General features: G+C 42.5%; 1 protein-coding gene across 1 annotated transcript in view; it reads left to right on the forward strand.

Annotated features, from left to right (window-relative positions):
* Positions 1-9,897: 9,897 nt before the first annotated feature.
* The window catches only part of FNTB (farnesyltransferase, CAAX box, beta), a 65,039-nt gene continuing 52,170 nt past the window's right edge, over positions 9,898-22,766 (forward strand). The window contains exon 1 of the mRNA XM_059373401.1: positions 9,898-10,139. Within this exon, the coding sequence (XP_059229384.1) occupies positions 9,996-10,139 (144 nt within the window). The 5' untranslated portion in view covers positions 9,898-9,995. The remainder of the gene's footprint in view (positions 10,140-22,766) is intronic.

Here is a 22,766-nt window from a genome sequence, read left to right on the forward strand (position 1 = left end):
GCCCTCCTCCAACACCTCATCCCAGTTTTTATTTAAACGGGTTTACAATTTCTGCTGACCTCCTCCAGGACGATGAGAAGATAAATGATCAGAAAAACATTTCTGAATGCACAATTCTTCACGCGGGCAAAAGTATCCATTTGGGGTCTAAGCTGGTTAGAATAGGTGCTCGGGGAGCCGAAACATTATTTCAGACCACTAAGCATTTCTGCTGATGTACACCAATGACACCAAAGAACGCATGGGCCTCTTTCAAGACCTTACTACCACCGAATGTGTTAGCACCAGAGAGAGGCAGACGGATGTTTTCTGGAGTCTAAAAAATTGTGTATTCCTAAGACAAAGTATTAGTGGTGAACAAGCCCAGCTCATTAGATCTTTAAAAAGTGATGAAAAGTGTGCATCTGAGTATTGGATAGAGAATATATTTTTCAGTAGTAGGTTAAGGAAAGCAGTAAGTCCATCTTCTTGACTTGGAGTTGTACTTCAGGCAGTGTGTCTAAACTTACAATAAAGAGGAAAAACTCCTGAACCCGATAGCTACTTTGATGACATGAAAAGTTAAGAGAATGGATCCTGTGAATTCCATTAAGATTATGAAGATTCCCAGGTGTATTTTCCTTTACTGGATTTACACTGGGTTTCAGGTGCGTGCTGGGGTCTCTGGAGTCAGGCACACTGGGTTCCAGCCACCGCTCCTCCACTTACTGGCTGTGAAACCTAGGTTATGTTATTGTACGCTTCCATGCCTCAGTTTCCTCATCTGTAAAATAGGGATATCCTCAGGATTGTTGGAAAGATGAAATAATGTGTGGGGAGGACTTAGCATGGCACTTGACAGTACTTAGTAAGTGCTGAGGGATGGAAACCACCTGTAATGTTTTCCCCATGCATACATGGGTGGTAAGTGTGTCCCACAGACAGATGTTTTCCAGGGACTTGGGCCATCCTGCTGTGATTCTCATCCACACTACCACACCTAGTGTGGAGTGCAGGTGCAACTCAGTCTCACCCCCTTTGGGCACTGCAGCTGCTTTCCCATTGATTGGCATTGTAGTAATAAATATTCTCCACAGGCCTGCTTAGTGGGACCATTAGTGGTTCTCTGTTTGCTTCTGCCCAAGAAATAGGAAAGAAGATGCAACCTGAGGTAAGTTCTTAGTCTGAGAAGAAACTTCACTTTGAAGGAAATGGCTTTCCCTAGGCAAGACAGGAAAGGAAGTGAGGTTTCCTGAATGAACCTGGGGAAATAAATACTCATACTCATTTAAAAAATTAAGGATATATTATTATGCTTTATTCAGTAGCTTACATTGTTTTAAAAACAGAAAAGAAAAAAGGAATCATCCAGAATTCCAAGCTGCTAGGTTGTCCATTCATGTCCCGGCTCAGCTGCTTTCAGAAATACTTGTGTGTTTCACACACTATGAGATGAAAGAGCTATGATTTGGGGACAGTGTTAGCAAAAGAACTATATAAATTGGTGAAGACAACACAGTTTGCTGTAACCAGGGACTTTATAAGAAAAATACCTAATTCTAACTCCTTACATTGAGAGTGTTGCTAGAATTCTCTCTCCGCCATCTTATCTCCACCTCCTTACATCAGCACTCAGGGGACATTCTGGCATCCTCCCCAGTTGAGGTCAGCTTGGACTGGGTTTCAGTAGAGCTGGGAAACATCTAAAAATGGTTGCTAGATGTCTCTCCCACAAGAAGCCTCCAAAAATCAGTTTCTCAGTTATGTTATGCTCATTCTTTTACCAGGGAGACAAGTGCCTGCCCCTGCTTCCTGCCACCCCCAGCCCAGCCACACTGAGCATGCTCCCTGTTTAAGCAGCCAGCAGGGGCACCATGGTGAGATCTGCCATCACCAGAGCTGAATAGCGGGAGAGATGTGCTGATAGGCAACCCACTGCTGAGACCAACACAGCTGGACCATGCATGGGGCTCCTCATTAGCAAAACCCTATGCGTCTTCCAGATTCACACCTGTCTTTCCAACTTTGGCTGACATAAGTAATGTGCTCACCTTGTAGAAGATTGCCTGCCACCTTATCGCAGGAGTAGGAGAAACAGGACAGAACGCCCTTTCCCATCATCTCAGTATTTTCTCCAGTCATATCCTCTTTCCTTTCTTTTTTAAAAGATTTTATTTTTAGGGAATCTCTATACCCAACATGGGGCTTGAACTTAACCACCCTGAGATCAAGAGTTGTATGCTCTACCTACTGAGCCAGCCAGGTGCCCCTATCCATCTTTCTTTCTATCTCTAATAAGTAGAGAAAGGGGGTGGGGAGAGAGTCAAATGACAAGGGAAGAAGGGAGAAGGCAAGTTCTCAGAGACACATGAATTTTGGGGTTGGGGACCAAAGGAAACAATCCTGATGGTAAGTCAAGTTAACACAAAAGGACCCACAGTACCACTTCAGGTTGCCCTTGGTGTCCTGGCCACCACCTTTAGGACTGTATTAGCTTGGGCTTCCATCACAAACTACCACATACTCGGTGGCTTAAAGGAAGTTTATTTTCTTACCATTCTCAAGGCTAGAAGTCCAGCCTTGGCCTTTGTCCTTCCATGTGGCCATCTTCCTGTTCATGTTCTATGCCTTTCTGTGTCCTATTCCCCTCTTCTTGCAAAGACATCAGTCACATTGGATTAGGGCCCAAACTTAAGACCTCATTTTATCTTAATTACCTCTTTAAAATAAATAAAATAGATAAAAATAGTCACATTCTGAGTCTTCAAATGTTAGGACTTCAACATATGAATTGGGGGGGCAGTGGGAAGACACAATTCAAACCATGATAAAGAACAAATCCAGGAGCCTCATCAGGTATTTCCTGTGCACAGTTTTTTTTTTTTTTTAATTTTATTTATTTGACAGAGATCACAAGTAGGCAGAGAGGCAGGCAGAGAGAGGGGGAAGCAGGCTCCCCACTGAGCAGAGAGCCCGATGCGGGGCTTGATCCCAGGACCCTGAGTTCATGACCTGAGCTGAAGGCAGAGGCTTTAACCCACTGAGCCACCCAGGTGCCCCTCCTGTGCACAGTTTTTAGGAATGATTTCATTATCTTGGAATAGGAAGTAAAAGTTCAGCCTTTCCTGTGGCTTCCTAACAGGTGGTCTAGATTGTCGATCAGAGGATTTCGCGGTGGGAAAACCTCAGGAGATTCTTTCCTTTATGAGACTAGAGTTGAGAAGACATAACTAGTGACCACCGACCAGGCAAAGTATGTCAAATCAGACTTTTACTGTCAAAGTTATGTTTGGGGGTTGGGGTGGGATCAAGATATAACTTGCAGTTAGGAATCTATGTAGGAATAAAGTCATTCAGTATATATAAGAGTTAAGGTAATGTTAAATACTGGAACAGATAAAGCCTTCAATCGCAGGCATTCACATATAAAGACTTCCTTCTCATGTAAAGTGTATTATGCTGCCAGAAGGTGGGAATGGGGGTCACTCTATGCTACAAAGTCACTTAGGCACCCAGTGTGGCAGAGGCTCTGCTGTCTTCAATAAGAACTCCCACTGTGGGACTCAATTTAAAAGCAAGACATGCTCTTTATAAGATCTGCCTTGCAGGAAGGATGGAGGAAAGTGCCTGCCAAGCAAGGATTGGGAAATACCACCCTCCAGTAACTTCACACTTCCAGGTTACAGGCTTTCTTTTCCTAGCTATATCCCTGAGACTTCCTCTAAGACTGCCTCGTACACAGCAGGGGAATAGGGGGGTCCATGATACTCTATAGGGAAGAGGAAACTTTGGGACACTCAATGGGGGAGGGTAGAGTTGACTTTGTAGTCTTAAATTAGCAAACTTTGGGGCACCTGGTTGGCTCAGGCAGTTGAGCATCTGCCTGTTCAGCTCGGGTCCTGATCCTGGGGCCATGGGATTGAGTCCCACATCGGGCTCCTTGCTCAGCAGAGACCTTGTTTCTTTCTCTCCCTCTGCTGCTCCCCCTGCTTGTGTGCTCCCTCTCTCTCTGTCAAATAAATAAATAAAATCTTTAAAAAAAAGTTAGCAAACTTCAAAAAGTCTATTTAAAAAGAGTAGTAATAATACACATTTGAAGGCGGTCACAATATTTGCCTGGAAAATCATTTGGAATCTCTGAAACGGATTATGGCCATTTGTCCAGCGGAAGAAAACACTAATGATCTCTTTGTTACTTGAGGTTTTGAACTTTTAGAACATTGGGCAACAAGTTCTTTTGAATATGGAGAGTTGCCTTGGGCACTGACATCCTGTGGGGGGGAGGGGAAGAGAAGAAATAGAGGCTCAAGTGGGTTTTGAAGGGCCAGGCCTGGATGTGGTAGATACCACTTTACCTGTGGTCCAGTGGTCAGAACTCAGTCACCAAGCCCTGCCTAAATGCAAGGGGGCTACTGGGCAGCCAGGGCCCCGCTGTGAACTCCCTGCTATGGACAGGCCACAGAACTCTGGTAGACAGCCATCATTTCTGCCGTGAAGTAAAGACATATGGGCTTCTCTGAGTAATGCAGTGAGAGCAGTTTTAAAGCTCCTATGTATCAGCATCACTGTGGTGCTTTCAAAAATGCATGTTGTATTTTTTTTTAATTTTTTAAAAAAGATTTTATTTATTCATTTGACAGAGATCACAAGTAGGCAGAGAGAGAGGAGGAAGCAGGCTCCCTGCTGAGCAGAGAGCCCGATGCAGGGCTCGATCCCAGGACCCTGGAATCATGACCTGAGCCGAAGGCAGAGGCTTTAACCCACTGAGCCACCCAGGCACCCCAAAATGCATGGGTTTTTGAACCACATACCCAGGGCTGGGTCTGCGGCCCTGAGTGTTCTGACTCATTGGGCCTGGGATGGTGCCTGGGAGAATCTACTTTCAAAGGCACAGCCTGGGTTGAGAGTCACTGGTATGCTCAAGAGTTTATACCCCTGAGACTATTTCTTAGCAGTTTTTAAAATTATTTATTAGCCTTCTCATAGTGAACAGTGCTCTTTAATTGGCTTCAATTTTGTATCTCCTGGTAAAATAGTTGTTGCCATGATCAAAAGAGACTAAGAGTCAATACTTTTGTCCAGGTGTTCAGTAATAGAGTATCTGGAATGATGACTAGTATAAATTGGATTAATTTTATATCAATATGTGACACAATAAAATAATGCAGGTATGTGTAATTGATGATTTATAGATTTCTGAGAAGCGCAGTTTTTCCCTGTGCCATAAAATCATTGTATTCCGAAAACTCTTCTTTGAATGATTTGAAACTTTTTATATTTCCTTTTGTGTGCTACAGGAAAAATGAATAAAAAATAAAATTTGACAATTTCTGAATTCTAATGTAGTCATCTAAAAATTATTACCAGAGAATATTTATCCTATTGAAAATATTCTCCATTCCTAAACAGGGGTGCCTGGGGCTGCTATCAGTGGAGCATCGACTCTTGGTTTCAGCTCAGGTAGTGATCTCAGGGTCGTGAGAATAAGCCCTATGTCTGCTTAAGATTCTCTCTCTCTCCCCATCTCTCTTTGTCCCTCCCCCACCCCTACTCTCTCCGTGGAATAAATAAATCTTTTAAAAAAGGTATTGCTAAACACAAATATTACATATTAAGGTGCTATCCTCATTAAATAGATTAAAATTAACTACTCCTTTCCTGTTCTCCCACTGCATTTTGTATATATATTGTCTTATTTTGCATATATGTATTTAAATATTTTATTTTATATTTACTTAAATATATTTATTTGTTTTGTATGTATACAGTGTCTGTTTTTATTAGCTAGGGAGCTCCTGACAGGTAAGGCCAGTATTATCTCATTGTCTTTATCTTCTACAGTGTGTTATATAAGAAACGAGTACTCAGAATATGTATTACAATGATTGGAAATCACTCACATCATTTAGCCTACTCAACGCATGTTATGTGCCAGAGAATAAGCAATGAGTGGTACAAAAAAATCTCTGCCCTGAGAGCTTGTATTTTGGTAAGTAAAATAAATACATTAAATGTAAGGTCTGTTAGCTGGTTAAAAGTTCTATAGAGAAAAGTAAAGACAGCATGTTGGTACAAGATGGTGGCATTTCAGTTTCCTATGGGGAGTTAAGGAAAGGCCTGAAAGGAAAGGAATTTAAGTTAAGCTAAAGACTTGAGTCAAGACTACAAGAAGTGGTGGACAAGCCTTGTCTTTACCTGGGGGAAGAGCATCACAGGGAAGGGGTAGCGAGCTTAAGCACTCTGGGGCCGGCCCGAGGCCAGTACGTGGGGAACAGAGTGAGCAAGCGGGAAAGTACAAGGAATAAAGGCCACATCAACCGGGCCTGCTAGGCTATGGTTCAGGACCTTGATTTTGACTCTGAGTGACATGAGAAGGCTTTGAGCAAAAGGGTAACTTTTCTGGCTTTCGAGTTTGTATTTGGCTGCAGAGGGGCAAGAGCAGAAACAAAGAAAACAGTTAAGAGATGGATGTGGACACACTGTTGGAGATGCCTGTTAGACATATAAATGGAAATACTAACAAGATAATAGATATGAACTCAGAGCTCAGGAGAGAGATCCAGGTTGGAGATATAACCCAACGGTGGTAATTAAAACATCAAGACTAATTGACCTCACAGGTGATGAGTGTAGACAGAGCTCTGGGGTGCTCCAAAGTTAAGGTGTCAAGAAGATGGAAGTAGCAAAGGCTAGTGCTGGGCACTACAGGAAAATACTTTTATGAGAAGGGAACTGCAAATAACAAATATTGCTAGGAAGTCAAGCAGGAAGACATGAGGACTGAGAGCTGGCCCTTGGATTTAGCAACATGGAGTTTAACAGGGACTTGACAAGAGCTGATGGGGAAGCCAGATGGGAATGGGGTCAAGGTACTTGGAGGAGAGGAACTGGAGACACTGGTAGGGAGGAAATGAGTCATGGGAAGGTGCTTAAGGAGGGTGGAGTCAAGAGGGTAAAAACATCTTTCTTCCCCCCAAGAATGGAGAAATAGCCTGTTTGAGGGTGATGGGCATAGTCAAGTACAGGGATAATGTACTTGATGTTTTAAGAGGGACAAGGGAGAATTGTTGGAGTAACATCCTTGGGTAAGGCATGGGGGTGGGGGAGGGGCTGGCCGCAGCTCTTGCGCTGGGCATTCATTCTGTCCAGAGGAGGGACAGGGAGGACAGAATAGGAGGCCACAGATGTTAGTAGAGGAGTAAATGTGGGGAGGAAATTAATTATCCAGGAGGATAATAATGAGTTCTTTCCATTTTACAATCTTTGCAAGATGTGTATTATTATATACTTTCAGAAGATATTAAAAGAAACAATTCATGCGGACATATGGGCTTCTCTGAGTAATGCAGTGAGAGCAGTTTTAAAGCCTACTCTACAAGCTTAGAGTAGGAGCGACCTCTAGTGCTTCATTTAGGTCATTAATTTTTTTCTTGTTTTCTTGCTCTTGAATGTACAAAATAGTACTATCCACATTTTATATTATTTTTAAAGAAATGATTACAATTCACAGCTCAGTTTAGAAAAATCCAGGCATTTGAGTAAAATAAACCCAAACCATCTGCAGTCCAAGCTGGAGTTGCTATTATCATTATTTTCTCCTGTAAGTATATCATTCTTTGCCAGACTGCCAATATATATGTTCATTCTGCTTCTTGAACCAGTGGTTTTATCAAACCCAGAGGAAGGACAATTGGTGGGTCACTGCTGATCCAAGACGGAGCAATTCTTTCAATGCTACACAAAGTACAAACTCCTCATATTTTTCATTCCTTGTTTCCCTTGATCTATGGTTGTCACTGGGTTTCCCCTCTGCCTGGGATGTCCCCTCACCCTGCATTAATTCATTTTCTTAGGTGAGTCTTTCCTGATCTTCCAGACTACCATAAATGTCCCCTATTATATAATCTTACAATGGCCTCTGTGTCTGCCATTCCCCCCAACTGTAATGAAATAGCCGATTTTGTAATGATTGTTTAATGTCTGTTTCTTCTGGTAAATCATGAGCCATGTAAGGGTTAAAGGCTGTGTCTGGCATTTTCACCACCATCTCCTCAGCACTTAGCTCAGTGCCCAGCACACAGTGAGGACTCAATAAATACCTAAATATTGTATCATGCGGGAGACTCTTGCCATACCCCTTTCAGATCCCACTGCAGAAGAGACTGCATTTCAGAAGTGGATTTCTAGCTCTTGAATGCAATTTGCAATTGCTTTAGGTGCACCTGTAACAGACAGAACAACTTGTTAAAAAACTATTCCAGCTACTCTTTCAGTAGCTCAATTTAAATTTCTAACCGGCAAAGCAACTCTTTACAAAGAAGGCTGAATCCTCGGATGTGACTCAGAACTTATCCGACCATTCTTTTTTCCCCAAAACAGAAGCAAGGGGAAGACAATAAGATGCAAATAGAGAGGGAAGTACAGTGCAGCCATATCCATGACCTTAACCCACGCAGTGTCACTTATTCTCAGATTTAAAAACATTCTGCCACCTACAGGACTTAACTCAGCTGCAGGACCACTAAAATGGACATGGTGATAGTGTTTACCTGCCATTAGGGCACCCCAGCCTCATCTTTAGATTCTTTCTGAGAACTTCTACTTAACACCAGAGACGGGTAAGAGTGGAATGGCTGGTTGTGAAATACCACACCACAGTTCCTTGGATTCAAGACACATGACTTGGATTGCAAGGGAACACAGTAAAATACTCTGAGCCGGAAGTTGTCCAAGTCTACCTGGAAAGCCTGTATTACGCTATCTTCTGTCCTTCTGCCCCAATTCTTGGTGTTAAAATTTTGATGTAGTCCTTTCAGGGCCCTGGAAGAGATTCTCTTCTATTCATTGACCAAAGGCAGGATTTTTCTAAAATCATAACTTTTTAACATTTTTATGTAGGCATATATAATGATTAACCCTACTCAATAGGAATTTTGTTTATTCTGAACACCTTCTGATTAAATCATCAGAATTAATACACATACATACCTATATCTGTGGCAATGTTTTCTCAAACTCCGTGTTCCTTCCTCTTCTGGAGCTCTTCCCCCTATGGTTTGTGTGGATGGCTCCTTGTCATCCTTTGGGTCTCAGAGAGGCCTAAGAGAGGCTTAGCCTGACCACCCAATCTACTTAGTCCACTCTTCCTTTCCTCTCTTTTGTAGACCCTGTTATTTTCCCACACCATTTATCGCCAAGTCCTCATATATTTATTGTGTCCATTCATCAATTTTGTCTATAGCACTAGTCTGTGAGGTTCCCAAGAACAGGGACCTTGTTTGTTTTGTTCACTTTTGTATTCCTAGAGCCTAATTTCTTTGACGTATAATATGTGCTCCCTAAACAACTGCTGAATAAGCGAATATTTCCTTTGTCGTTTCACTTATACTTGTTCCTTCTACTGCACTTTAGTTCCTGTTATTGCATTGTACCTCCCTGGGGGATAGGAGACAACTACAATGCTCCTTCCCTCCATCACGGAGTACCAAGAAGGCAATTCCCTTGTTGAGAAGCCGAAGGCTTCTCCTGGGCGGCTGTCACGCACCCAAAGGTGCACAGTAATTCTATTAGTGATAGCCAGTTTGCGTCAGGAGAGCTGTCAAAAATGTTTTTACAGTTCCACTCACGGTTCTTGGGCACCCAAACTGCGAACTACTGCCATTACAATTAGGTGACAATTAGCACGGCGTTGAAGTGTGCGCGCGTGTGTTAATTTGCATAACGAACGGAGGCGTCCTACACCGTCTCTCTAAAATGAAATCCAGATGGATAGACACATCCTTCCTTCCTTGCGCGCCAGGAAGCTGAGCCTCCTGCAGCAACTCCTCTGCCCAATGGGGGGCGGCAGCATCCTAGTAACTCGCTGCCCGAAGATGTGTAGGTGGGTGGAGAGAGATTCGCGTTCAAAGTCTTTTTGACGCTACCCGCTCTCCGTAGCTCCTTAGCCCGCTTGAGTTTCAATGCGCGTTGTTGTTTGACGAAGGGAGTCCTATACACCGCCTGCTGCTCTCCTGATCATGGCTTCTCCGAGTTCCTTCACCTACTATTGCCCTCCATCTTCCTCCCCTGTCTGGTCAGAGCCGCTGTACAGTCTGAGGCCCGAGCACGCGCGGGAGCGGTTGCAGGACGACTCGGTGGAAACAGTCACGTCCATAGAACAGGTGAGGTGGCCAGACTGAGCGAGGCGCCCACGCGGGGACTTCTGGGAGCGGGAGTCCCGTCCGCGGGGCCGTAGGCGTGCGGAACTCACCGGGGAACTACTACTCCCACAGTGCACCGCGGTGCCTCCTCTCTGGGACGCTCGGGGCTTCCAGGCTTGGTTCTGTTGAGGAATGGAGCGTTTGTGGGGCCAGGTTGGGGAGGGGTCGTTATCAGGGTTGGTTGGGAGGGGAGGATAGTACCTGGGTCCTCTCTGGCTAAGGAAGCGGGGAGAATCGTGTTCTGTGCCTGGTGGACCAAAGCAGCTCGGGCGGGTCTGACAGCCCGTTTCATTTGGCCGGGACATCGGGAGGTTTTCAGATGGATAGTGCACTTTCCTCACCTGCTCGCAGTTTTGGGACCTAGAGGGGATGAGAAGCGGCCAGACTGTGGTCATGCCATTCCAGGGTCTGTTTAATTTCTGTCCTACACTGCTAGGTGTAGGGCCTGCCTTGTGGATGGGCATTTTAATAGTCATTCAATCGAGCGCCAGCAGAGTATTGGACACAATGTTAAACGCTGGAAATACAAAGAAATAAAAGTTTCTGACCTAGAGCATGGCACAGCCTGGTTGAGAAAAACAGTACTGTCTGGAAAGCGCTACAATAAAATCATACATTTTTAGACGATTTGCCGTTCATTCACTGAGGCCTCCAACCTGTCACTTTGAAAAGTGCTTGAGGAATGAATAGTGAACTCTTGTTTTTCTTTTCATTTTCCATTTGGAATTGTTCCCAGGATATTGTGGAAATGTTTGCCCATCTGTCACTAGAAGTGGTTGAGATGATTCTTTTTAGTACTAACAAGTAAGCATCAGGCTTTAGTACTAACAAATAAAATAAGATCTCTTAGCAAGATCAGTTCCCAGGCTTAACCTCAGAGAAACTTGCTTTGACTTTCATACCTGAACTTGAAAGCCTGCATTTAGGCAAAATTAGTAATGGTAGTTATCATATTTAATATTTGTGATTATGAGTATAATTATAAATTCATAACAAAAAGCAAGGACTTGAGTACACAGTTATACACATAGTAGCCAAAAGCATATTATAACTGGAGATTAATGCTACATGGGGTTTAACCCTTACCTTTTGAATCTAGCTCCCCAGCTTAGTTAGCCTACCAGTGTGTCTACAGAAGTTTTTTGTAAAAGATTGTGAAGAAGTCTCCCATCAATGAAAAACTTACAGGATCTTTGCTGTATTCGTAAGTGACAGACTGTAGAGTTTATTCAGGTCAAGCCTTTTCCTTTTCATGTGGTATAAGACTATTGGGTCACTTTTTATGTAATTAACTGACCCAGCAGATAAGGATATGTACAGAATACTGGTGGAGAAAAGGGAGTCAGAAGCTGGTCTATTAATTTAGAGAATAGGATGGAGACTTCCATGGTTAAAGGAGCAAGTCAAAAACAGGAACATTATCAGAAGTTTTACTGATCTGCTCTTTTTCTTCTACTACTTTATTTTTTTGAGCCAAGTGTCCCTGCTTAGTTCCTGCCAGGAAATACTGGCACTTTTATTTTAAATGTCAAGGCATAATAAGTGATGCAAAAATGGATGCAACCCGATTCTGGGCTGCCAGAGGGTTAGCCAAGGCTGGGTGCTGTTATAGGGTGTGTTTCAAATCTAGGCCTAACTATGTGACAGATAGTAGAGCATCTTGTTCATCCTTTCCATGTCATTCTTCCAGTTCACGTTTTAAAAGTCTGGGATAAACCATTCCAGCGAGTAGGAAGATGATATAGTATCTCATACAAATGGTTACTTCAGTGGCAGCACTACTAATAATCATAGTAGTATCCATTTACTGAGCCCCAATTCTGTGCTAAATGCTCTCCATACATTGTGTCACTCAATCCTTTTCTATTTCACAGATGAGAAAACAGGCTTAGTTACTAGGTGGGTAGGTTAATGATGATATATACTCGTAAGAAGTACCAACCTTGTCTGGAGGAGTTGTCTACAGAAGACACTAATTATTCTTTTGGTTCTGTCCGTTTGTTCATAGGGATTTACTGGCAGGGTTTAATTTTGTGCCATTGCCAATAAGAACAAATGCTTATCTCCTGTTCCCTGTCTGATTATCAGGAGACTGTATTTATTTATTTATAGATTTTGTTTATTTATTTGACAGGGATCACAAGTAGTCAGAGAGGCAGGCAGAGAGAAAGGAGGAAGCAGGCTCTCTGCCGAGCAGAGAGCCGGATGTGGGGCTCGATCCCAGGACTCTAGGATCATGACCTGAGCCGAAGGCAGAGGCTTTAACCCACTGAGCCACCCAGGCACCCCAACTGTATTTATTTGTTAAGCAACAATTTGATAATAGGAATGAAACCTGTAAACAGTGTAAGGAGCCCTTAGCTAGGGATTCTTCTGTTCTATTCATTCACGTTTTTATTTGTTCAACACATACTTGAGTGTCTTCTGTGTGCCGGGCTCTGTTCAAGACACTGGACATAAGGCAGTAAACAAAAGAGGCCAAGTTAGTGCCTTTATGAAACTTTTCTTCTAGGTCAGGGAGGCAATCAACAAAAAAGGGGGAAAAAAAACTACGTATCTTATCTATCTATCTAAATCTTCATCTGGCTGTCTGTCTGATTTTAATAAGAAGTGTTGTGGAAAAAAAGGAACAGGATAAGAGAGATGAAGTATGCCAGGAATGGGTCAGGGAGGAGCAGGAAAGGTTTTTATATCAGGCGGTAAGGGAGATCATCTGATGATGTGCCCGCCACTTGAGCTGAGACCTGAAGTAAGTGAGGGAACAAGCCGTGCGTGTGTCTGGGGGAGAAGCATTTCGGGCAGAGAAAGCAGCAAGTATAAAGGCCCTGAGGCCTCCCTAGTGCCTGATGAGTGAGTGGAGTGAGTGGTCACTGTGAGGACAGAGGTTAGTAAACGGGAGAATAGGACATGAGGTCGGATCACGTAGGGCCTTATCAACCATTGTAAGTATACTTTCAGTTACCCTGACTGAGATGGGGAGCCATTTGGCTGGATAGCTTTTTGTCACCTCCCCAGATCCACTTTATCCTTTTCCGCCCTGCTCTGCAGTTGTACCCCTAGAGGTGGACCTGCATGGACATGCTCTCTTGCCCTACGGCTTCTGGGTGTATTTGGCCATGGGGCGTACTGATAGGGAGTGAGGGAGACGGAAACTGAGATTAGCGTACTAACTCCTTTCCTGACAGATTGTGTGGTCTGGAGGCAGTCTCTAGACTTGAAGTCACGACTCTTTGCAGGCACCTTTCATTAGAGCTCTCGGGCACCCTCTCCGCTCCTTCTCTTCACACTTTTTCAGGCCTAGGTGGAGATCGGGTACCCTCTGTGTTGCCTGCTCTAGGGCACTGCACTCTCTCTTGTGGTTTCCCTACACCTGCCCACACTTTTGTAACTAGTTCTTTTTTAAAAAAATTAATTAGTTAATTAAAAAAGTAAGCATCGAATGTATTATTAGCCCCAGGGTTACAGGTCTGTGAATCACCAGGTTTACACACTTCACAGCACGCACCATAGCACATACACTCCCCAGTGTCCAAAACTACCCCCCGCCCAATCCTCAGTTTGTCTTGTGAGATTAAGAGTCTCTTATGGTTTGTGTTAACTAGTTCTTTGATAAACTCTCCTCAAATCACCCTCTTCGGATGTGCTATCTCTTTCCTGCCAGGAGTCAGACTGGTCCACGATTTGAGAGTTTCAACCCAATCTGACTAGCATTTTCACAGGCCCATGTCGGTCACTGTTGGGATTGTGAGGAGGTGAGGAAGGGTGCAGGGGGACCTGCTTGGAGGCTGTTGCAGTACTCCAGGTGATGGATGATGGCAGCTTAGCTCAGGCTGTGGTGGTGGAGATACTGAGCAGTGGTCGTATTTGTAAAGATTTCTGCCTGGACAAACTGCTTCCCGAACGGCTTAGTGCTTGGAGAACCTTTTACAACTCTAGAAAACAAGATGTGGTTGTATTCCTTTTTTGTGCTATCTGCATTTCCCCTTTTGCAAATGCTCTGTGATTCAGACTGGTGAGTTAATACCAGCACAGTCTCAGAGGTAGTAGGTTTGCCAAAAACTGTTGCTTACAGAAGGTACGACTCCTGTTTTTCTTGTAGTTTGTCCTTAGAAACATGGGCAAAAGTCTCCTCCACTTGAAGTGGCATGAGATCATTAGACAGCATTCAGTTAAATGACAGTCAACTGTGAGGAGTATCTGGAAGGATTATTAGTCTTAGTCCCCGCCCTCAAAATTCTTTTCTCTTAGAGAGAAAAAAGAATATGCCAGAGGCAACCACAGAATGATTTACAAAGGCGTGTAAGTAAGTGCTACATTATGATTGCATTGCGCAAGGGTGTGCGGGAGTGGAAGCCATATGTTGTGGGCTGAGGTGGTCAGGACAACTTCATGGAGAATGTTGGCTTGTAAAGAATGGAATTGGTGGGTAGCCATTCCAGTCAGAGGAGCTGTTAGGGATGAAGACTCCACCATACCGGGCATGGAGGGGGCTGGTTGGCTGTGATAGGAAATTAGGTCAGTTGGGTGGGTGAAGCCAGTGGAGTTTGGGGTGGGTGGTGGAGAGGGATGGAGACAGGCTAGGGAGCTGGCTTCAAGTGTTGAGCATTGTGCCACGGCAGCTCCTGACGGAGGGAACATCAGGGGTCCAGGAATGAATCCTGGACACCTTCTGTTGACTGATTTCAAGTTATAATCTCTGAAAGATTATTAAATGGAGGTGAAACAAGTCACTAAATACTATCAAACTTACTAGTTTTTTGCTCTTCTGATGGAAGGGACCAGAGCTCTGCTTGGTCACACAGTCAGCAAGCTAGCTCTGGTGAATTGGTTTTGCTTTATTGAAATTCAGCATGTATCATGTTGCTCAACTCTAAGAGAATTCCAAATATCAAATTTCCCTCAGTTTTCCTATTAAAAAGTCCAAAAAAAAGTTTTTTGGTCAACTTGAAAATACACGTACTTTTAAATGTGTAAACAAATCAAATGCCTACCTACAAAATTTAGATTTTAAATCTAGATACATGTACCTTTCTAGGATCGTACACTTTGTAAAATCACACTAATTTAGAAATATTGTTTTTCCTCTTTATTTATAAAAAATTTTTCTCCAAAATCTTCACATACATCTTTGACCTTAGTATTTTTATCTTGCTGGAGCCACATTTTGGGTCAACCAATGTATTTCTCAAGACCACATTTCTTGTTTTTTTGAGATAAATCCCTTTTGAATATGGTTAAGCATATTCTATCCCAAGTTATAGGCACCTATTTGTGTAACATTAGGACCCTTTTACAATGTGTCCAGTTGGTGTGTATCTGTGATCACCACAACTTTAACGCGTCCAGTTGGTATCTGTGATCACCACAACATAACTGTTTATTTACTCTTTAAAATGATCTTTAAAAGGATTTACAGTGGCAATTTAACATGTAGAAGTGTGAGTTCATATCTCAGGAATAATTGCTAAATCTGTGCTTAATTTGTCATCTTTCCTGATACCATCAGCTTACCTCTATCAGCAACCAAAACAAACTGACTGAGGTTGTTTTAGACTGATTATATCAACCCCAACTGGTATTTTCTATTTAAAATAAAGGATTGAAAGAACCCCCTATAGGCAGATGTACATTGTAAGGATTGCTTATAAAGTGATTTGTTTTTCCTGAGGATTTAAAAAAAAAATCCTTGCCTTATATTTAATCTACTAATGATTCTTTTCCTGGATCTTCAGCATTAACATGAGTGTCAGGAAGCAAATCCACTTTCTGGAAGGGGCCTCCTCTGGGAGAGAGGGGGAGATATTGGAAGAAGGGATGTGGTAGTTCGTGATATAAAAGTTGGTGTGTCATTAGATCGGCCTTATTTATTTATTTGCTTTTAAAGATTTACTTATTTGACAGAGAGAGACAGCGTGAGAGGGAACACAAGCAGAAGGAGTGTGAGAGGGAGAAGCAGGCTCCACACTGAGCAGGGAGCCCGATGTGGGGCTCCATCCCAGGACCCTGGGATCATGACTGGAGCCAAAGGCAGATACTTAACAACTGAGCCACCCAGATGTCCCTAGATTGGCTTTATTTTATTTAATTAATTAATTTATTTTTAAAAGATTTTATTTATTTATTTGAGACACACACACACACACAGAGTGAGAGAGGGAACAGAAGGAGGGGAAGCAGGAGAGGGAGAATCAAGCTTCCTGCTGAGCAGGGAGCCCAATGCGGGGCTCAATCGCAGGACCCTGGGATCATGACTTGAGCCAAAGGCAGATGCTTAACCAACTGAGCCACGCAGGCGCCCCTAGATTGGCTTTAATAGACGCTGTGGAAGAAAAAGTACCAAATGCATGAGTTGCTTTTTACCATTTACCAGAATGGAAATTATTCTGAGCTTCTGACTGGCCTTATTCTGTCTGGTATTAGTTTGGGGCTCCTGACAGTTATCAAGCTAAGTTCTTTAGGACCCCAAACAGGCTTGTAGACATTTATAGCTTCTGGGGCCATCGTTCTTAGGTATAAAATAAGCAGATGTGACAGAAGGTGAACACTTAATTCTTTAGATTCTGAGGATCCCATTCTATTATTATTAGTTTATTATTTTTCTATTAGTTAAGCCTTCGTCATGTGCACATTAACAGAAACCAAACCAACTGAGGAGATGGAAATGTGGACACCAGCAGGAACCAAAGAACTAGGGACTGGGGAAAAGACTAAACTAGCTGGCCTCAAAGAAGGGGGACCATGGACTGATTCAAACAAATGGAGAATTGAAACTGCCACTACTAGCTCCCAGCATGGAATCTGAAGATAGAACCAAAGGCTGTGGTTTAGAAGTTACTGCAGATTGGCTAATACAAGGCCCTGTGTGCATCACCAGCAATTTCCAGTCTGGATTAAACTGGCAGTCCAGACTGTGGACTGGAAATGGGGAAGGGATTCCAGTGTGGAATTGCAGATTCAACCAAGGGCTAAGGACTGGGGGTGGACCGACCAGTAACCCTAGACTGGAAAGCTAGTCAGATGGGGAGCTCCACCGAGAGCTCACCGGCAGCCCTCAGAAATGGCGAGAAAGACCGTGAACTCAGAAGGGTTTGCAGGGCACCAGACCTGTTTCTTGCTGTCTCCAGATGCCACCAGTTTGCTTTGGATCCCAGTGCTGCCACCGAGTCTGTTAAAAGACCAAAATTCAGCTGAATAAATGGGCAGATCTAATTGGCTTTATTTTTTATTTTTATTTTTTTAATTAAAGATTTATTTATTTATTTATTGGACAGAGAGATCACAAGTAGACAGAGAGGCAGGCAGAGAGAGAGAGAGAAGCAGACTCCCTGCTGAGCAGAGAGCCCGACGCGGGACTCGATCCCAGGACCCCGAGATCATGACCTGAGCCGAAGGCAGCGGCTTAACCCACTGAGCCACCCAGGCGCCCCTCTAATTGGCTTTATTAACCAATTCATTAATCGGGCAGCATCCCATCTAGCAAGTAGAAAGGAACTCCAAAGGGCTACAGAAAGGGAAAGGTTTTTTAAAGGCACACAGAAGGGGCGCCTGGGTGGCTCAGTGGGTTAAAGCCTCTGCCTTCAGCTCAGGTCATGGTCCCAGGGGATCAAGCCCTACATCTGGCTCTCTGCTCCATGGGGAGCCTGCTTCCTCCTCTCTCTCTCTGCCTGCCTCTCTGCCTACTTGTGATCTCTGTCTGTCAAATAAATAAATAAAATCTTAAAAAAAAAATAAAGGTACACAGAAGAAAATACTTATTTTGGGTGAGGTCCCCCTTCCCATGGTAACGTCCATAGAGAGGGCCCATGAGACAGGTTACCTTATTGGCACTGACCAGAAAATTCTTGACTGGTTAAGATTACTTTTCTGGGGGAGGGGGGGCACTGGGTGGCTCAGTGGGTTAAGCCTCTGCCTTTGACTCAGGGTCCTGGGATCGAGTCCCGAATCTGGCTCTCTGCTCAGTGGGGAGCCTGCTTCCTCCTCTCTCTCTCTCTCTGCCTGCCTCTCTGCCTACTTGTGACCTCTCTCTGTCAAATAAATAAATACATTCTAAAAAAAAAAAATTACATTTCTAGGGGAGATTGAAAGTGCAATTAGGTTAGGTATTAAGTCCCAGTTCAGTGACCTAGCATAAGTGACTTTATTTTGGGCCTGCAGTTCTCCTTTTAACATGATTGTTGATTTTTTTTTTAATCCCTTCTCCTCTTGATGGACACTTCAGCTGTTTCTGGATTTTGGATATTTGGATATTATTTTGGAGATTTGGATATTAACGGCTATAAATGCTACACTCTCGCAGAAGTCTTTTTATGAGCATATGTTTTCATTTCTGTTGAGCGAAGACCTAAAAGCGGAGTTGTTGGATCATAGGGTGGGTGTATGCTGAGTTTTATAAGAAACTGCTATCCTTTTAAAGAGTGGTTGTAAATTTTATACTCTCACTTGCATTATATAACAAGAGTTCTGGTTGCTCTACAGCCTCGCCAACATTTGGTGTTGTTGGTTTTTTCAACTTCAGTCACTCTGCCGGTGGTTGTGGGTGGTATTGTTAAGGAAAAAGCTATTTGTGACACTAGTAAAAGGAAGTCTCTATTCAAGACTTTATTACTACAGTGACTTTTGCTTAGGGGAGAGAGATTGGGCTCAACTCTGAATATGACAAGGGAAAGTGGGGATTTATAGCCAAGGAGCAAGGTGGAGGGATTGCTGGATGGAAACTTTCCAAAAGGAAGGGTCCGGCGAAAGAAGGAATTCTGGCTAAGCCAATTTCATGGGCTTCCTCCTAAAGGCAGGCAGCGTGAGCCGACATCACTGAGGGGAGATGGAGGATAAGGAACCCAGTCAGAGACTGAGGATGATCAGATATTAAGGTTGGGGGATTCTGGCCAAACCAGTTTGGTAGGATTCTTGCTAAACTTTAGCGATGCAGACATGGCCACAGAAGTATAAAAGTCACTGTTTAGTTGGGATATGGATGCACTGTATGTGTATCTGCAAATGTATTTGACTTTTCAGAAATCTTTCTTATGCCTAGATACAGTAGTCATGGTGAAATTTGGGTATTAAGTTTTTTGTTTTGATTCTTAGTAATTCCCTCCAACATTTTATTACAAAAAATTTCAAATATGCCGAAAAATTGATAGCACCTGTTTACCGTCTACCTAACCTTTGTCCTTCATATAAACTGTTAAAGGATAAATTTTAAAAGAGGATGAAATCAAGACTCATACAAATATAAAATGAACACATCAAAGATTTAACTCATGGAATTGATAGGATGTGATAACCAGTTCAGAAGAGAGCTCAATGTGCCACACATTCACAGGCACATAAGGAATGCTGAGGTGAAATTACAAAGGCATAGCAAAATTAGTCAGTATACATTCTATAATCATTAACTGCATTTTACCAGATACCATATGCATATCTATGGGTAAAAATATTTGCATAACTATCAAATTAACTTCTGCATCTATGGAGTGTGAAACAGCCTAGATAAGGACAAAAGAGGAGATAAGCCAATGGATCATCTATCCAAGACACGATTTTGTGTGTGTGTGTGTGTGTGTGTGTGTGTGTGTATGTATACACACATGTGTATATATGTATATGCCAATATTTTTTCCTGAATCTGATAAGATAATAAAACATGCATTTCTAAAGAATATTCTTCTACATAAGGACAATAACATCACACCTAGGGAAAAAAAAATTCTATAGTATCATCTAATATCCCATTTAAAATTTTTAAATTTCCCCTATTGTCCCAGGAATTTCTTTATCTCTTTGTGTGTGTGTGTTTTGAACTAGCCTCTTGTTACTTTTTTTTCTCCCAGACTATTTAAGAACTTTGAAGAGCTAATCCCTTGGGACTACGTTTTCTAGTGACTAATCCCGGTGGCCTTTCTTATAACATTTCATATAGCAGTGTTTCTGAAACAGATCTGATGCTTTCAGCTGTCATCCTTCTCCCAAAAGAGTCATATCACTTTCATTAACATGGTCATGAGCTGTGTGCCCTGTGCCCAAGGGAAATGAACCTATGGACCCTTTGCTATATATACAAAAGAAAATTACCTGTTGTTATGGGGCTGTTAATCAGCCTTTGTATTGTACCCGGTTGGTGACTGCCTTGCCTATTGGCGTTCTCATGGGAGAGATTGACTAGAATATAATAGTCTGTTCCTTTGGGATGGAAAGGAAGCATGGAAATCCAAGATAAAATGAGAGCTCAGGGAGAGTGGGCATGGTTTAGAATCCCTTATGCAGTATTGAAGCTGATTTTTTAAAAAAGAATTCTGATTTGAGAGCTATATTCAGAGTTTTCATGACTGAGGTAACTTTGTTTTTTTTCATGCTTAATGTCAGTTCTCTTATATTTAAAGTGAGAATTTGGGGGCACCTGGGTGGCTCAGTGGGTTAAGCCTCTACCTTTGGCTCCGGTCATGATCTGAGGGTCCTGGGATCAAGCCCCGCATCTGGCTCTCTGCTCAGCAGGCAGCCTGCTTCCCCCTCTCTCTCTGCCTGCTTCTCTGCCTGCTTGTGATCTCTTGCTGTCAAATGGATGGATAAAATCTTTAAAAAAAAAAAAAAAGTAAAGTGAGAATTTTGATGAATTTTTAAAAAGGAATTTAGTTATAGATCTTACCTATGGATATTAAGCAGTTGTTATGACTGCTTCCCTTAATTCTATCAAGGTTAAATTTTTAAATCTATTAATGTATTAGAGGTCCCCAAGACCACCTCTAGTTGGTTCACTACAGGGATTCAGAGAACTCAGCAAAGTTGTACTCATATTTATGATTTATTACAGCAAGAGGCTACAAAGCAAAATCAGCCAGTGAAAGACTCATAGTGTAGTCTGGAGGAAAACAGACAAAAGCTTCCAAGGGTCCTCTCCCAGTGGAGTCACATAGGATGTACCTAATTTCTTGGATGTCAGATTGTGACTACCCATGCAAAGTGTTGCCTACCAGAGAAGCTTCTCAGAGGCTTCTCAGAGGATCATGGTTTTTACTGGGGGTTGGTCACATATGCACCTTCTGCCTAGCACGTCTTAAAATTACAGACTCCCAGAAAAAAGTAGCTGTTGAGCATAAATAAGGTTTATGCAATTTCAGCACAGTGAGCCATGCATCAGTTCTTGGGATGGTGGGGACCCTCCCAAGTTCAGGTTTCTGTATATCAGCCAAGGGTCAACCATTCAAGCTGGCCTTTCTAAGGATGGCAGGCTCATACCTGTTATGGTAACTCCTTTGTATACAACTAACTTTCTTCCTTTCCTTCTGCTCCACAAATTGGAGCAAAGAATTCTTGCATCTTCTCGGTAACAAACTTACTCAGATTTTATATAACACTTGGCAGGCCATATGGGGAGAAGGGAAGGCAAAAAAAGATGTTGCATGTATTGGAGAGGACTTTGATTTTCTCCTTGCCAGATGAGTTCTTTTTAATTTCTATATTAATTCATTACTATGTGTCAAAAAAAAATTGCAGACTTATTGCTAAGTATTATTTTTAAAGTTGTACTCTAGAAACCATACTGTGTGCTCTAAGGTGATCTTTTTCTAAAATATACCAGTACCTAAAGACAACACTTAGAATGGGAGTAAAATTATTTTTGAAGGGCTCACTCATCCATTTTGAAAGAGAGAGTGAGAGTGGGGGTGGTGCAGAGGGAAAGAATCTCAAGTAGATTCTTTGCTGAGTGGGGAGGGGGCCCGATCCCATGACCCTGAAACATGGGCCTGATCCCATGATGACCCTGAGATCACGATCTGAGCTAAAACCAAGAGTTGGTCGCTCAACCAACTGAGCCACCCAGGTGCCCCATAGAATGGGAGTAAATTTTTGTAAATCATGTATTTGATAAGGGACTTGTATCTAGAATATATAGGAAGTTATTACAATTCAATAATAAAAAGGCAGCCCAATTTAAAAAAAGACATATCTGAATATATATTTCTCTAAAGAAGATATACAAATCGCCATAAGCCCATAGAAAGATGCTCAACATCATTAGCCATGACGGAATTGCAATCAGAACTACAATGAAATAATTGCTTTGCACCCACTAGGATGGATATAATCAAAACCACAGAGAGTAACATGTGTTGGTGAGGTTGTGAAGAAATTAGAATGCCCATACGTTGCTGGTAAGAATATAAAATGCTATGACTGCTTTGGAAAACAGTCTGATAGTCCCTTAAAGAGCCAACATAGAGTGACCCTATGGTCCAGCAATTCCACCTCCAGGTACTTACTTATACCTAAGCAGAAATGAAAACACATATCCATTTGAAAACTTACACAAGAATGTTCCTAGCGACTTTATTCATAATAGCCCCCAAATGAGAACAACCCAAATGCCCATCAATGGATGAATAACAGATTAAAAAAATGCGATATATCCATAAAATGGAATATTACTTGGCAATAAAAAGAAATGAAGTAATGGTTCATGACCCAAGATAGGTGAAGCTTGAAAACATGCTGAGTGAAAGAAGATAGTCATGAAGGACCGTTATGTTGTGTGATTACATTTATAGGAAATATCCAGAATAGGCAAATCATAAAGATAGAAAGTTGATG

Source organism: Mustela nigripes, chromosome 13 (assembly GCF_022355385.1).
Source record: "Mustela nigripes isolate SB6536 chromosome 13, MUSNIG.SB6536, whole genome shotgun sequence".
In the NCBI taxonomy this organism is placed as follows: domain Eukaryota; kingdom Metazoa; phylum Chordata; class Mammalia; order Carnivora; family Mustelidae; genus Mustela; species Mustela nigripes.